A 17,671-nucleotide genomic window follows, 5' to 3' on the forward strand; every position below is an offset into this window, starting at 1 on the left:
GTTCACGCTTACAACACCCGGCACAACCCAGTTGTTGGTGGTGTGCTAAGCCATTTCTATTTGGCAGCAGTGCTTCACCCACAAAGGCAATAGTTGGAAAGTGCAGACAGTGCAGGTTCCCTCGGTAACAGGATTCCAGATAGTCGGCAGATTTATGAATGAGTCGAGCAGCAGGTCAATAACAAAGACGAGGCAAGAATTTTGTTTGCACCTGTATTTAAAAGGTGTGACTCTGTTTGAAATGGCAAATGGTTGTGTGCCATTAGTACCACAGCCAGAAATGCATGTGGTGATGGAAAGGTTGCGATGCACATTGGCCTCTGATTGCATTTGACATTTCTAGTTACAACACTCGGTGAAAGAGAAGTCTGCAACAAACTCACTACGGTGGCTCCCAGTGGACACACTGAACTGTACAGATGGTACGTTGCTGCACTCTTCATCCACATCCCTCTGAGGAGTAAACCCTCTATCCACAGCTGGATGGCTCCTGGTTTCTTCAGTGGGGCTGCGAGTATTTCTTGAGTTTATATGGTCCCCATCCTACTGCCCCTGGTCATTGGGCTCCCCTCCGTCTCCACCTTGGTCATGCCTAAACTCGCCAGCCTGCTCCTCAGGGAGTGGGAAGTAGCTGGGGTCTTCCTCTGGGGTGTCAAACACGGTTCGACTGCAACAACAAAGTGTGCATCAACTGACATTGCTTTGAAACGTCAGACACTGAGGGATACTTTGAGGGGCCAGAGCCCAAATGTAACTTGAGAAAAAGGCAGAGTCACTAGTCAACAACACTAGTGATATTGATACTCACAGAAGTTCTGGTGTCATCAGCAGCTTCCTGCCTCCAGGCTGGTTTGGAAACACATCTTCCAGAAAGTAGTAGATGTGTCCTACTCCGATTCCTGAGGTGGAGGAGCAAACCAGTAGCATTTACAGTTAATGACATGACTTCACAAAATAAATAGGCCTGGCAATGACTGACCTCATTGTTAAACAGACAGGAACTGACAACACAATGTCCAGGGGGACACATTTGAGCCTATGCTCTGTAGATACAAGAGATAAACGGTTAAAGTAGGGGAAAACCCATGTTGTTCCTCACTGCCATCTCAGGGTATGTGTGAGACACATAACATACTGTACCTAGAAGGTCAACGACAATGGAATTGCCAAGCAGCAATGAGAATCCCATGAGCACCCAGGGCAGAAACGGTGCCTGGAAGTTCAGAAGGCCGAAGAAGTTCATGCGTATGTAAGGATTCCTTCTACTCCACACATACACCAGCATGATGGTGAATGCCTGGCCCAGGAAGAATAGGTTGGCAAAGAGGCCAAACAGCTGTGTAGACCTTCAAGTTAAAGACACCAGTAGAAACATAAGCTACACCTGCATTATGCCAACCTGAGAATATACCAGGTGAATAGACATGTAATTTCTCAAAACACATGGCAACCCATAAAATGTATTGCTGCCTATCACAATACAAAAACATACTAATACAATTTGACCTAGAACATTGCACAATAGAAGGAGGTTATTAACTGGAAAAACAACTGGAGACTACAATATATTATTCTTCAGGAATGCACAGTATGGCTACAGCTGTGACGGAACAGGGAACTGCTGGATGACATTTTTTACTTGAATACCTCGGTGCATTGGGTACATTGTGTCAGTTCTAATGTAAAGGATACAGTCATGAGGACACCCCCAAACAGGAACATATATACGAAATCTGCAGTGCGGCCTCGGAAAGACCCTTCCTCCAGCATACGACAATAACGATACCTGTTTGTCTGGTAAAGGAAAGGAACCGCAATAACTCCAAAACAAACAATAGACATGGGTAAGAGGGAATTAGGAACATTCCATTTGTTTTGAGTTCAGGATGACAAATATTGTATGTTTTTTTTCTAACATCTTTTGTAAAAACTAAATTGAGTTTTAGATTAATAGATTTCTTTTAAGATGTCCTGACAAAAGATACAGAAAGATGATGTTGAACAAAAAACTGAATCCAAGTGAGCCGAAAAAGAGGAAGTTGGTGATCAGTCGCCATATCTGCAAAACAGAGGGAAAACGCAAGTAATATTAAATGGACAGTTCACTCAAATTACAAAAGTTCACATTGGTTTCCTTATTCTGTAAGTAGTCTATGGACAAGTTATGACAGGGAAACTAATCCAAAACACAGATTGCTGTCATACCTTGTCCATACACTCTTAGAAAAAATGGTTCCAAAAGGGTTTTGGCTGTCCCCATAGGATAACCCTTTTGGTTCCAGGTAGAACCCTCTGTGGAAAGGGATTTATACATGGACCCCAAAAGGATTCTAACTGAAACTAAAAGGGTTCTTCAAAAGGGCTATCCTATGTGGACAGCCAAAGAACCCTTTTAAGTTCTAGATAGCTCCTTTTTTTCTAAGAGTGTAGACTGCTTAAAGGGTAAGGAAACCTAAGTATAATTTTGTAATTTGTGTTTACTATCCCATTAAGTATGAGGTATACATTGTGTTTATTAACAGAGGTTCTCTCTTACCTGGTATCTTCTAATGATAAGGTCTGGGTTGAAATAAAGCTGAAATGGGGTGATTACCTCCAATTGCTACAACCCCAAAGAAAGATAATACATTGAATGTATGAATTCATCAGCAGATACAGTTACACTGTTTCAATATGGTATACCTTCAAATAACGTATAGTGAAAAAGTGTTATGTCCCTTGATTTGTTTTCTCTCATCTTTGAGTATCTGTATATTATTTCTAACCAAACACGCCAAAACATCCAGTGCACAGTCGGCGAGCTGTTTACTGCAAGCCTGCTGAAAAATAGATGCCACTCGTTAGTCGCTTACCACCGCTGCTGTAGTCAAAACGCAAGCTGTAGTGTACGCTCTGGTAACGGAAGGAATCTGGAAATATTCTTGAGTGAAGCTGTGAGCCATGGTCAGAAGAAACTAGTTTTTGCCTATGACGCTTTATACATTTGTTGATCCATTACGTCCGAGTACAACAGCGACGCACCTTTAACAGAGCAACATGAAAGCGACATTATAATAGTCATGGCACGCCCATACTTATATTAGCCAATCAGACTATATATCTATCCGTCTATTTATTTATCTGATTCACAAAAATGGACAACGTACTTAAGCTTAAATATTTTATTTGTACCAAAATACAGTACATGATTAATATTTTTGTATTTGCATAGTAAATGTGACATTTGAGTAGAAAAACATGTTAAAACATAAAGATATGTAATCAGAACAGATGATGGCTATTTTAATTAAAGGACAATTATGTCTTGAAATGATTCTGAGCTCTATAGTCAACACCCAAAACGTTAGAAGAGGTCTGCCACTGCCAGGCTGCAGCTATTGGCTGTCAAACACAATGACAAAAATATCACAAATACATATTTTACAGTAAAGCAGATATAATAATACTAATACTAATAATAACTTTATTTGTACAGCGCTTTTCAATACAAGTAACAAAGTGCTTCACATCATAAAATAATAAAATAAAAGTACTAACAAAGAAACAAAGACAGGAGAAAGAATAGCTAATTAAAATAATTTAAATCGTACATTAAAAGCATCGTTATAAAAGTGTGTCTTCAGCAGGGATTTAAAAAGAGCCACTGAATCTGCAGCCTGGTCTCCTCTGGCAGACCATTTCAAAGGCTAGGGGCCCTAATGGAAAATGCCCAGTCTCCTTTCGTTTTCAACCTACACTAGATTTTGGAATGGTCAATAGTGCCCTACCAGAGGATCTCAGGCTGCGTCCTGGCTAAGAAGAACAAACATATCAGTGCCCTGCACTTACAAAATGCAATGAATGGCCCTTCCAAAAAGTAATTATCCTCATGGCTTAGATTCACATCATGCAGCACCAAGGATGGAACATTCCATCCCTTTGGACTGACTGAGAGCACCATGGATGGACCATTATTGAATTAAGTACAGCTATCTTAGAATGAACATAAATGTGACCGTGATAGCATACTTGATGTCATACAAGTAAGACTGTGAGTAGGTGTTCATAACTTTAGAGGACAAAAAGTGTCCCTGATTGTCAGTGATTTCCAGATTTAGCACCTTAATTAGTAAAAAGAAAAAGAAAAAAAGACTTCATAGAAAATTGCAGTGCCTTAAACATATTTCCCTTTAAGAAGAAAACAAACTGCAACATCTCTGGAGTAAATTAGACATCACGATACAGTTACTAACCTCCTGCAGATGGCACTGTCTTCTCAGCCCACGGTCTTTACCAACGCCTCTTCTGACCGTACACTCTTGCAAAGGGTTCTACATTGAATCCAAAATGGTTCTACTTGGAACCAACAAGGGTTCTACCTGGAACCAACAAGGGTCCTTCAAAGGGTTCTCCTATGGGGACAGCCAAATAACCTTTTAAGGTTCTAGATAGCACCAGAACGTAAAACCCAACCCAGCAACAAATAAATACAACTATATAGCTGCACATGAAGTCCAAACTCTGAGGAAACATTTGAATTTGTGTTTTCCTGAGAAGAAAAAAGGATCTAGTCCATTCAGTGTTAAGATAATGAGTAAATAAAAACATATTTGAGGAATAGCAAACATTTTGTGGAAATCACTCAAGTGAAGTAATAAAGTCTTCACCTAAATCATTTGTCTCTGGTCTTGTTACGCAAAATGGTCTTGTTCCCCAAAATGCACAACATTATAACGTTGTATTTGAAAGGACCATAAGGACAAGAGCATGGTTGGACTTGACTTGGACTTGAATTTGATCTTGAGAGCATTATCACATAATGATATTCATACATTTCTGCAACCAAAGAAGTCCATGTGAAAATAGCGAGGATACCCCTGTAGTGAATTCATCTCCACAGGATCAAACTTCCAGTACTGCCTCCCTCTGATAAAGTGGGCATAGCCTGTCAATGGGAAAAAAATCTATTCATCAATACAATTCAATAATTATCCTATGATCTAACTTTTCAATGTCGGACTCACTCCCAAATTGAGGTGATTAGGTGATTCACTCATAATATTACCATATTGGTCCTTGAAGGCTGCGTCTACATCACTGGGTATGCCGCGCCAGTCCTGCATGTTGCGAGGGTAGACAGAGTCGACGCGGTTCTCCTTGGGGCTAAACCTCCAGTAGCTGCCTGACTTGAATAAGTAGGTGTTGTAGTTGTTGTCCTGGCCCCAGCGCAGAGCTGCTTGGATGTGGGAGACTGACAGGCCGAGGCTCTGCACAGAGTCTGGCCCTGTGATCTGTCTCTCTGCATCAAACACCCAGTAGCTTTGACCTGCAATAGCGACTGAGAAAGAGACGATAGAGAGATGAGAGACGATGAGACGAGACTGAGAGAGAGGGATGGAGAGAGACGACGAGAGACCGAGACGTACGGGATAGAGAGAGAGAGAGAGAGAGAGAGAGAGAGAGAGAGAGAGAGAGAGAGAGAGAGAGAGAGAACTCTTGGCTATTCAACACTCTTGTCACTCTTGACATGCCCTACTTAAAGTTGCAGAATAACACTTTTCTGGCTAACCAAAAAGTTCATAAAGCTATAATGCAGTTGTTTTCCTGCTTGTCTGCCTACATGTATGTTAACCTGTTTGTTTTCAACTTGGGGCTTACCTAATCCTACACTTATAAAATATAACTAACCACAGCACAATATCTCTGTCACCCACCTTGAAAGAACCAGATATTCCCTGATTGYTCTTCAAAGGCTGCATCAATACTCTCTGGAATCCCCCGCCAATGGCGGGATGCCAGCGCGGGGTAGCCTGCTTCCAGCCGCCCCTCCCGAATGCGCCACACATAGCGTGACTTGAAGAAAAACAGCTCTCCGCGAATCATAGACACAGCATCGAAGTCTGTCTGGCAGGCGTCAGGCTGGAGACAGAAAGAGGACCACTAGACTCTTAGAAGAAACTGTGCTATCTAGAACCAATAAGGGTTGTTCAGCTGTCCCCATAGGAGAACCCTTTGAAGAACCCTTTTTATTTCCCGGTAGAACCCTTTTGGTTTCCATATAGAATCCTTTCCACAGCTGGTTCTACATGGAACCCAAAATAGTTATACCTGGAACCAAAAAGGGTTCTACCTGGAACCAAAAAGGGTTCTCCTCTGGGGACAGCAGAAGAATCCTTCTGAAACCCTTTTTTCTAAGAGTGTAGAGTATTTCCATACTGTCATATCATGTTTATTCTTGTGTGGCTAGTATCTCAGTTGTATTGTGTGTCTTATATTATTATTATTTGCCTGTGTAGCACCTCCAAAGAAAAATATGGCGAGATTAACACTCACAATACTACTAATGATCTCATTGGTATCTGTGGTGATTTGTGGCAGTGGTTGGGGTGGAGATGGGGGCTGGACATGTGGACGAGGGCCATACAGGTATTGGATCCCCAGCTTGTCATCCTCGCTCAGCTCCAGGGGATAGGAGAAGCTGTAATAGGGGGACATCACTGCGCCCGGTTCCTGGGAGTGCTGCAGACCAAGAACATGCCCGAACTCATGAGCAGCCACTTGGAGGAGGTCTGTGCCTGCAGTAGAGTCAGGGCGAGGGTCACACCTCCAGGGATAATACACTACAACCGTAGAAATACCTCCTGACTTTACTAATTTTACATAGAGCTCTATGTAAATCAACTCTCCATATTTCCTGCATGTTCCCTGCCAAGAAAACACTCACCCATGTAGTTGCCAAGGGACCACGCCTCATCATAGTCAAAATGGATGTCGCCCTCCCTGTGGGTCTTGGGGAAGAAGGCATGGGCTAGAATGCCCCCAGGGCCGTCAAAGGGCAGGTTATCTCCATGCCAGTAACTACAGAAGAGATCCATATCAGGGCAGGTTATCTCCATGCCAGTAACTACAGTAGAGATTCATATCAGGGCAGGTTATCTCCATGCCAGTATCTACAGTAGAGATCCATATCAGGAAAGAGCTGGCTGAGCAGTAACTTAAAGTCTGACATTTGAATACACATAATGTACACACATGCGTACCTAGTGAAGTCAATGACAATGTCAGCCTTTCCACTGCTGACCTCAGTGAATGTGAGGGGTGTGACCTCAGTCCACACTGTCAGGGCTTCCAGCAGGACACGCCGCACTTTGTCTTCACTCATCTGCCAGGGGAAACGAACCACTCTGAGGAAGAAAGATGTATAGATATAAACAGATATAAATCAGAGAACGTAAACTCCACGCACACATGCACACACACACACCATAGTCTGTAGCCTGTAGAAACACACCAGAGACCACCAGCCTTGTTGCATACCTAGAACCTCCCTCTCATTTGATYTCTAACCATCAAATCAACAGATATGTGTGCTGTTACATAGACCCTCAGGCTCTGTAAAATAACAGTGTATCATAGTCCTGTTCCTTACTATTTACTTAATCTGTAAAGTCTCATTAGCCCATCATGGCTTCCCCTCTCCTCTCTCTGAACGGCTTCTGAAATTCCATTGCATTTTGATAAAGAACAGCCACAATGAGAGGAACCAGGGTAGACACAGACAAAGAGGCAGCAGCCAGTCGACAGACAGCCCAGCCCAGACAATCCATACAGTGAGTCTCAGAAGGAGGAAAAGTAATACCATAAAAGCTACTTTATGACCAAAACAGGAGACTAATGATGGATAGAGTAACACTGGATTCTGAACATACAGTACCTTTCCCACCAGTACAGGCAAATATGCACCAAAACAGGATACAAATTCTATTTCCTTTGTTGGGACCAAGTCCATCTCTAAATACAAGCTGTACACGAGTGTGGTTATGCTATAATAATAATAATAACAATAATAATAAAATATTATTATCCTTACTTGTAGGTGAGGTCAGTTTTCTCCAAGCGCCCCCCAAACAGGACAAAGCGTTTCTGCCTGTGTCTCCCCCTGTAGATGACATCCTTCAGTGTGGGGTAGTCAGGGACGCCACACCGGGGGCGGTTAGACTCCTCAGTGTTGTTAGTTACCAGTGCTGCTCTTACAGGGTCTCCTATGGCCAAGGCGGTGTCTTTGAGTGTGTCCTGAGGATGGGCCACTCTTCCTCTCTTCTTTAGGTCATGGAGATCAAACCTCTGGAGCCATCCCTTTGAAACAGCAGGATCATGAGCAATATTTATTAGATAACATGTTTACAAAAGTGTCACTTATAAGGATGAACATCTTTAATTAAAACGCATTAGAAAACAATAGATTTGGTGCAAATATGTATCCTGATGCATTGTACTTTTTTGAAATCCATGCATGCACTGACATTGCCTTAAAGGGAAATGTTTAAACAAATTCTACTTCACATTCATCATCTCCAGCACCACCCTAACATCAACATATGTGAAAATGGTGCGTTCCTATGTTTTGTAGTAAAATAGATAGAGAAAGATTAGTGGACAATTAGTAGGCAGTTAGTAGGCAATGCCTACTCACAATTGGTAAAAATCACACGATGCACACCGATGATGTCATTGGAAACACTTATATTTCTCTATCTATTTTACTACAAAACATAGAAACGCACCATTTTCACATATGTTGATATTGGGGTGGTGCTGGAGATTATGAATATGAAGTTGAAAAAATGTGAAGTGTCCCTTTAACATGATTGCTAGTATCTCTGAGAGTGGGAGTATGAGAGGTCAACAATAACTGGAAATAAGTAAACAAACAAAAATTGCCCGTCAGAGAGTGTTTTCCCTTGTTGACTTGGAGTGGGCTTGTAGCTTACTTTACTGTCAGTTATCATTACACATAGGAACTATTACAGTAAATATCCCCCTGCAGAACCCAGAGGAAATTACTTTGCTCATCACCTCCTACCTCAAGCATAAATTACAGAGAGGAGAAATACTGTCAGTGGCACAGCGTCTCCATGGCTTTTTGAAGTTGTACAATTCAATGTCTTTTACAGCTTTGCAATTCAGGAAGCATTAGGGTGCTCTCATGATCACAAAAGTCTTAACATTTCCTCTGACACTGCTACTGTAAAACACATTGGATTTCTTAATGCACTAAGAACACGAGGATGTAGCGTATTCGACACTCTTAGAAAAAAGGGTTCCAAAAGGGTTCTTCTGCTGTGCCCATAGGAGACCCCTTTTTGGTTCCAGGTAAGAACCCTTTTTTGTTTCAGGTAGAACACCTTTGGGTTCCAAATAGAACCCTCTGTGGAAAGGATTGTACATGGAACCCAACAGGGTTCTCCTATGGCAGGGTTCAACCAAATGGCGGCCTGCGGGCCGGGTGGTTTTATTAGGCCCCCCAAGTTTTCTGAGTAAAAGAAAAAAAATCATTGTGGAATTTCATTGTTGGACATAAAAGGCTGTAAAAACAACAGGAAATCAGCTCCAAGTGATTTTAATTTAAGAATTCCCATGCATAATAGAGAGACATGTGACCGTATACAAATGTAAGCTAGGTTTGAAATGATCATGTTTTAGTCTAACATTATATCTGTTTGGGCTTCTTGCGGTCAATTTGCAGTCTACAAAATATTTGTAATTATGTGCAGGCCCTCCTACCATCCACTCCAGGCCCGCGGCTGAATCTAGTTCATGATCGCTGTCCTATTGGGATATCCGAATAACCCTTTAAGGTTCTAGATAGCAAATATTTTTCTAAGAGTGTAGCATATTCTAGATGAATGATAATCAGACATAAGTCCTAATCATTCTGTCATTGTGTCAAGCCAGCCCTCCCTCTGGTAGCCTACTGCTTTGTGAGGCTTTAGTGTTGTGGAGTTGTGGGATAATGGGAACAATGCCCAGCAGGATTCGTGGAATGTGCTCCAGACCTCAAAACGAGAGGGCCTTACCCTGAGTTATGTGCCCCAATCAAGGAAGAAACACTAGGCAGCAGAACTCTCAGTCATTCTGCCTGCATTTCACATTTGTAATTTAACCCTAATATATGGATCTTGGGCTTACACTCTAATCTAGTTTGGCAATAAGATGTATACCCAACTGCATGAGAATGGGAGTGTGGGCTATCTACAGTGCATTGTAAAGCGTGGCTAACAAGCAGGAGGAGTGTGCACTCAACATATTTCAAAAAGGGAAATGAGAAGAGAAATTAGTGCTGTTGACAAGTTGCTGACAATAACACCCTCCCATCTGTCAAATGGATCAGTCTAGCCCCTGAGGTGAGAGAAAGCACAGCTCCTCCCCTCAGATTGCCAACAGGGTAATGGCCAAAGTTCACTTCCATGGTGTCACAGGGGTTGAACCATGAACTTATGAAAGCTTTGACTGTCCTCAAATTGCCTGTCTTTGTTTACATTTACGGCTGTACTGCATATGCTCTTCTGCATGTATGTCCACTGAGCAGACAGTCTGGACACATATTTAAATTTGTGCATATGCTGTGTATACCCAACACGTGGTGTTCAGTTGTGTCTTCTGTGCTTTCACTGCTCTGGCTGGGACTCAACAACAGCGGCTTGAGATTCCTAGATTGTCACGACTTCCGCCAAAGTCGGTCCCTCTCCTTGTTCGGGCGGCGTTCAGCGGTCGACGTCACCGGCCTTCTAGCCATCGCCGATCCACTTTTCATTTTCCATTTGTTTTGTCTTTGTCTRACACACCTGGTTTCAATCCCCCAATTACTTGTTCATTATTTAACCCTCTGTTCCCCCATGTTTGTTTGTGAGTAATTGTTTATTGTATTGCGGTCCGTATTTGTGGCCTTGTATTTATACGACGTGTATTGTGATATATTTGAGTAAAATTGCTTTCATTACTCATATCTGCTGTCCTGCGCCTGACTCATCTCACTAGCTACACACAGACGCATTACAGAATTACTCACCTCCGAATGGAGTCAGCAAGAGCAGACGCCCTCCCTGTGGCGGTAGAGGAGCGCARCCAGCAGCACGCGACCATGTTGCAACGTCTGGGCACCGCCATGGATCGCGTTCTGCAGACGATGGATTGTTGGGAGAGAGGAGGAGGTCGTTCAGCGCCTTCACCAGCCCCACTACAGCAGGCCCCACTGTCCACCCCTCCTTCACCCGGTCCCAGCGGGATTCGGCTTGCGCTCCCGAGGGAGTATGATGGGACGGCTGCCGGATGCCAGGGGTTCCTACTCCAGCTGGAGCTCTACCTGGCGACCGTCCACCCGGCTCCTTCGGGATGTGAGAGCGTGTCTGCCCTCGTCTCCTGCCTCTTAGGAAAAGCCCTGGAGTGGGCCAATGCCGTATGGAGTGAAGGAGACGTAATGGACCATTACGCAGGTGAACGTCTGTTCCACCTGAGGCAGGGGACGAGGAGCGCGCAGGATTTCGCTTTGGACTTCCGGACCCTGGCCGCCAGCGTGAGATGGAACGACAGGGCCCTGACCGATCACTACCGGTGCAGTCTGCGCGAGGACGTTCGTCGGGAGTTGGCCTGCCGAGACACCACCCTCAGGTTGGACCAGCTGGTGGATCTGTCCATCCGGCTGGACAACCTGCTGGCTGCCTGCGGACGTCCAGTTTGGTGCCTGTCAGTTCCATCCCCCAGCACCTCCGCTCCGACGCCCATGGAGCTGGGAGGTGCTGCACTTAGGGCGACCAGAGGAGGGGCCATTCCCTGCACCATCTGTGGCCGCAGAGGGCACACTGCTGTTCGGTGCTGGGGAGGTTCCTCAGGGAGTCGAGGCAGCAGGCAGGGCACTATCGTGTCATCCCAGGTGAGTCGGCACCAGGCTCACCCAGAGCCCCCTGTTGCTCACATGTATGTGTTTATTACATTTCCTGAGTTTTCCCCGCATTCCCAGCATAAGGCGCTCGTAGATTCAGGSGCAGCTGGGAATTTTGTTGACCGTTCATTTGCTCATAGTTTAGGGACCCCCCTTGTTCCTGTGGATATGCCCTTCCCTGTGCACGCCCTAGATAGTCGACCATTAGGGTCAGGGCTGATTAGGGAGGCCACCGCTCCACTAAGCATGGTTATGCAGGAGGGTCACAAGGAGAGAATCAGTCTCTTCCTTATTGATTCTCCTGCGTTTCCCGTGGTGCAGGGTAGCCTGGTTGGCCTGTCATGACCCCACTATTTCGAGGCAACAGAGGGCTCTCAAGGGGTGGTCACGAGAGTCCTCAGGGAGGTGTGTAGGAGTTTCCATCGGTGCGACTACGGTGGAAAGTCCAGACCAGGTCTCCACCGTGCGCATCCCCTCAGAATATGCCGATTTGGCTCTCGCCTTCTGTAAGAAGAAGGTGACTCAATTACCACCCCATCGATGGGGGGATTGTGCGATAAATCTCCTGGTAGACGCAGCACTTCCCAGGAGTCACGTGTATCCTCTGTCACAGGAGGAGACGGCGGCTATGGAAACATATGTCTCCGAATCCCTGGGGCAGGGATACATTCGGCCCTCCACTTCACCTGCCTCCTCGAGTTTATTTTTTGTGAAGAAGAAGGATGGGGTCTGCGCCGTGTATTGACTATCGAGGTATCAATCAGATCACAGTGAGGTACAGCTACCTCATCGCTAGTGCGATCGAGTCAATGCACGGGGCGCGCTTCTTCACAAAATTGGATCTCAGGASCGCTTACAACCTGGTGCGTATCCGGGAGGGGGACAAGTGGAAGATGGCATTTAGTACCACCTCAGGGCACTATGAGTACCTCYTCAAGCCGTACGGGTTGATGAATGCTCCATCAGTCTTCCAGGCCTTTGTTGACGAGATTTTCCGGGATCTGCACGGGCAGGGTGTAGTGGTGTATATCGACGACATTCTGATATACTCCGCTACACACGCCGAGCATGTGTTCCTGGTGCGCAGGGTGCTTGGTCGACTGTTGGAGCATGACCTGTACGTCAAGGCTGAGAAATGTCTGTTCTTCCAACAGTCCATCTCCTTCCTAGGGTACTGCATTTCCACTTCAGGGGTGGAGATGGAGAGTGACCGCATTTCAGCCGTGCGGTAAAGGAAGTGCAGCGGTTTCTAGGGTTTGCCAACTACTACCGGAGGTTTATCCYGGGTTTTGGTCAGGTAGCGGCTTCCATTACCTCACTGCTGAAGGGGGGACCGGTACGACTGCAGTGGTCGGCTGAGGCGGACAGGGCTTTTGGTCACCCGAAAGCTCTGTTTACCTCGGCTCCCGTGCTGGCTCATCCGGATRCCTCTTTGGCGTTCATAGTGGAGGTGGACGCGTCCGAGGCTGGGATAGGAGACGTGCTCTCTCAGTGCTCGGGCACGTCACCAAAGCTCCGCCCCTGTGCTTTCTTTTCGAAGAAGCTCAGCCCGGCGGAGCGAAACTATGATGTGGGGGACCGGGAGCTGTTGGCTGTTGTCAAGGCTCTGAAGGCATGGAGACATTGGCTTGAGGGGGCTAAACACCCTTTCCTCATCTGGACTGATCACCGCAATCTGGAGTACATCCAGGCGGCGAGGAGACTGAACCCTCGCCAGGCAAGGTTGGCCATGTTCTTTACCCGTTTTGTTTTCACTCTGTCCTACAGACCAGGTTCCCAGAACGCTAAGGCAGACGCACTGTCCCGGGTGTATGACACAGAGGAGCGGTCCATGGATCACACTCCCATACTTCCGGCCTCTTGCCTGGTGGCACCGTTGGTGTGTGAGCTGGACGCGGACATCGAGCGGGCGTTACGCACAGAGCCCACTCCCCCCCAGTGTCCAGCTGGGCGCCTGTATGTTCCGTCTGCTGTCCGCGACCGTTTGATCTATTGGGCCCACACGTCACCCTCTTCTGGACATCCTGGCATCGGTCGGACGGTGCGTTGCCTTAGTGGGAAGTACTGGTGGTCCACTTTGGCCAAGGACGTGAGGGTTTATGTTTCCTCCTGCTTGGTGTGCGCCCAGTGCAAGGCTCCCAGGCACCTGCCCAGAGGGAAATTACAACCCCTACCCGTTCCACAACGGCCGTGGTCGCACCTGTCGGTGGACTTCTTGACGGATCTTCCTCCCTCACAGGGCAGCACCACGATCTTGGTCGTTGTGGATCGGTTTTCTAAGTCCTGCCGTCTCCTCCCTTTGCCTGGTCTCCCTACGGCCCTACAGACTGCGGAGGCCCTGTTCACTCACATCTTCCGGCACTACGGGGTGCTTGAAGACATAGTCTCTGATCGGGGTCCCCAGTTCACGTCCAGGGTCTGGAGAGCGTTCATGGAACGTCTGTCCTGCGCCTGACTCATCTCACCAGCTACACACAGACGCATTACATAGATGACCACTCTGGGTAGTAGAGCCATTGGAGGAGCAGAGTTCCCCAGACAATATTGACTTGTCTGCAGCCGCCTTGTGTGTTCTCACATCATCTGAGAGCAGACAGAGGATATCCTTATAGGAGTCTCTGGCACAGTGTTTCTCAGCTAAGCCCTGGGAGACACAGTCAGTCCATCATCTTCTGTCCTGCTGACTATGCAAGATGCCCATTTACGAAGTAGTTCACCCTCCAAAAGAGCCCTCTAGGTGACTCAGGATGTTTTATCATTGTGTTTGTGAACCAACGTGTTTTGGGAGGGGGATCCATTACATGTATGGACACATCTAGCTTCTGGTTACAGTGATGACAAGATCTGTGAGTCACTGCAGTGGAGTGACAGTGTGGTATTCAAAGAGCACAACTCAACATGTCTGTACAAGTATACAAGTATCCTAAAGCCTAGACATTATAACATGTGGTCATTCTGTCAGTTCTTGTAAGAATTTGTAAAAAGGAGGTCACTTAAACCCTTTCATATAGGAACAATACTAGAGGACATTGTCTGCAAACGGAGCAACTTGGTAATGTTTACACAATGCATCAGATATGGTCTTGATTTGGAGAGGGTATGTATACTACTGAGTAAATACAGACAAACTGTTTCACTATAACAGGATAGAAGATTCAACTGATGAGGTGAAAGATAGATGCACCACTATCAACACATGCCTTGGTATCTGCCTCCTTATCCTCCTTAATCCAATACATCAGCCACAATCAGTAACACCAGGCAATGGAAGATAGGTTACAAATCTCCTGGGTTCTTACTGTGCTCTCTTATCTTTCCTGGCAAACAAACTTCCTCCCCTGAGACCTCAGGCTTCCAGATTCTCTGTCTGCCGAGCAGAGAATCAGGGGGATAATGCCACCCTCACCTTGCATGACCTGATCACACATTAACTGGGTTTTGTGACCCGCTGTGACTTAATTCAATAGGTGGATGCTATGGGAACTGAGGCTAGTAATCTCTGATGTCACTTCCAGTCTCATGGGTGTCTGGCAGTCAGTTTGGCCAGAGGACAGAACTAATGGAGCAAAACAGGAAGAAAAACCAAGGGACATGGCTTTTATTCACAAAGGGATATCCAAACATTGAGCCCATCGTATTATTTTCCCTCCATTTTCCCTGTGAGAGCAAACAGGCACTGTGTTTCCTGACCCAGATACAGAGAAACTTGTCCCTGCTTGTATAATCACTAACTCTTTTGTCAACAATGGGAAACAAATTGACAAAACTACAGATTATGCTTTCCAGTTCAGTTAACAACTAGACATAACAATTAATTATTATTTGTATGTGTTGCCATCGCAGCTGCAAGTAATTTCGGTAAAGGAAGAGAGTAGAAACTAAACTAACAACTTTTCCTCCATGGCATTGAGGGGACGTTTGTCATACTTGGTCCTTCATACAGTTGGTTTACAGTAGGCTACCTCAGACATTCTCAAATGAAGGAGTTTGCATTTTTTCCAGTTTTCATCAAGAAGCCGATAATCTCTGTCATTGAGGCAGTAGGCTAATATTGCAAGTTATCCGCTATATATAATCTAAAACATCAATTTGGACAATAAAACACCCCCAATGGCAATGTGGAGCTTCCCTCTTTATCCTCTCATTCACAGAGTTGTTGACAAAATGTCTTTACAGACCAGTTATTATCATTTCCTGCCCTGCGGAGACAAGAACTCAATTACCTTCTCTATTTACCACACGCCCAGACCCTGCAGGACTTTCAGTTGTGCCATGTTAGCACAAATGTTACATATCAGATCAATTAACATTGCATGAAGGTTGAAAATAAAAGCCTTTTTGATGTCAGTGTTGATGTTGTGGCAGTGGCTCTGTGAAGTTTCTAAATGCCACATTACTTAGACTTAGTCCCATCCTGGGAGGGTTATGTGTTTGACAGATAAATATTTTTGTTTAGGATTAATGAGGCAGTGAGGGCAAATCAGCAATTGAAACAATATTAAAGCGTCTCCCAGCCCTGTTTCGGTAAAAAGCTGAGGGACGGGCTGGAAACATGTAACCACTCTCAAATTCATAGACAGAGCTATGAATGTAAGGACTGATCATCCTTGACATCAAAATGGTAGTTTTAACCAAGTTTTGAGGCTATATAGTGTTTGTTTACATTTACTTTGTTAACAAACATTCAAGTGAAACAAGCTTATATTTTAGGGTTCGATCGGGTACCTTAATCTAAGCTCATAAGTCATTTATAAATGATATACTTCAAAAATCAATGGATACATATCACAACTGTATAAATCCAAAAATGGATGTAGCAACTGCTGATTGCCACTTTAAAATATTATGTTGTAATATACTCATTTCATATCGGTCATCTTCGAAAGATATGACACTTTGTCCTCTGCACAGGTTCATCATCTTAACACTAAGTATTGACATAGAGCCCTTCTAATAATATTGAGCATAAAATCTACAAGATTATTTGTTTTGACAGATGGGTTTAAAATATTTAGCAGGTTGGTGTCAGTCAACCAGGGCGAAGCATAATCATAACTGTAAGCAAGCACACTGTAGTGTGGGTATAGCACACTGAACATTCGAAAAAGCCTGGAAAACTGGGATTCACAACTAAGAAAACTTTTCTGCACTCTCATGTGTGCATGATTTGAAATAGCAGGTGAATTGGGAATGCACGAATAATAGTTGGCAGTGACTTGCAACACCGATGAAACTTCCAGTAATTACACTATCAAGCTATTTGTGTCTGCTGAAAGATATTATCAAACAAAGAAAAGGTACTACAACTAAAGTATTCTGCACTCACCGGCGTCGCTTTGTACCTGATTGCTTCGGGCACTGGCGAACAATGCATGCTTCGGAGGCATTGCAGCGTAAAGACGCAAGATAGGACAGAAGTCTGCATCATTATCATCATCTTCTGGACCCGTGGACAGCTTTCTTCAGCTTTCTCTTCAGACTGAAAAGTGACGGCTCAGCTTCTTGTGGGCTCTTATATAGGTTCTGATTCTTTGTTCTTTCTTCAAATACGCGTTTTATAGCCTGGACTCTGGAGTGATAATACCACCGCAACAACGTAACATTTAACCCATTTTGTGCTGCGCTAACATGGATTTTTTCGATTCAAAACGGATGATCTACCTGCAATGGACAGAAAAGGAAACTAATGCATTTTCTCTTTGGAAAAAATTACTTATGTGAAACTCAAATGTGTTATTCATCAGTAAATATTTCAAGAACGCTATTGAAGGTTTTGGTTTATTTTTGAATTGATATTAATACGCGTATGGCTATTCATTTCAGCCAACTGGTAATGACACATATACTGTAGGCTACATACATTTTGTTTGCAACAAGTTGTGCGATTGTTTCCATATAAAAACAGCCCATTCACCATTTGTGTCTTTGATTCTGAAAGTAATGTGTCACAACAACTCTCATAACCCAAACTTT

The 17,671-nt window shown here is 44.7% G+C and overlaps 1 protein-coding gene across 1 annotated transcript; it reads right to left on the reverse strand.

Moving 5' to 3' along the window:
- Nucleotides 1-199: 199 nt before the first annotated feature.
- Nucleotides 200-17,229, reverse strand: LOC111975019 (stromelysin-3). Its single transcript, XM_024003153.3, has 15 exons — nt 17,025-17,229; nt 7,850-8,115; nt 7,020-7,163; nt 6,704-6,837; nt 6,313-6,554; nt 5,694-5,898; nt 5,045-5,305; nt 4,812-4,924; nt 2,853-2,954; nt 2,537-2,602; nt 1,986-2,059; nt 1,693-1,786; nt 1,141-1,336; nt 809-899; nt 200-667 (listed from the first exon to the last, which is right to left on the reverse strand). Exons 1-15 carry the CDS (start codon nt 17,133-17,135, stop codon nt 544-546), a joined length of 2,223 nt encoding a protein of 740 aa, XP_023858921.2. The 5' UTR covers nt 17,136-17,229; the 3' UTR covers nt 200-543.
- Nucleotides 17,230-17,671: the final 442 nt, after the last annotated feature.

Source organism: Salvelinus sp. IW2-2015, linkage group LG15 (genome assembly GCF_002910315.2).
Source record: "Salvelinus sp. IW2-2015 linkage group LG15, ASM291031v2, whole genome shotgun sequence".
Taxonomy (NCBI): Eukaryota; Metazoa; Chordata; class Actinopteri; order Salmoniformes; family Salmonidae; genus Salvelinus; species Salvelinus sp. IW2-2015.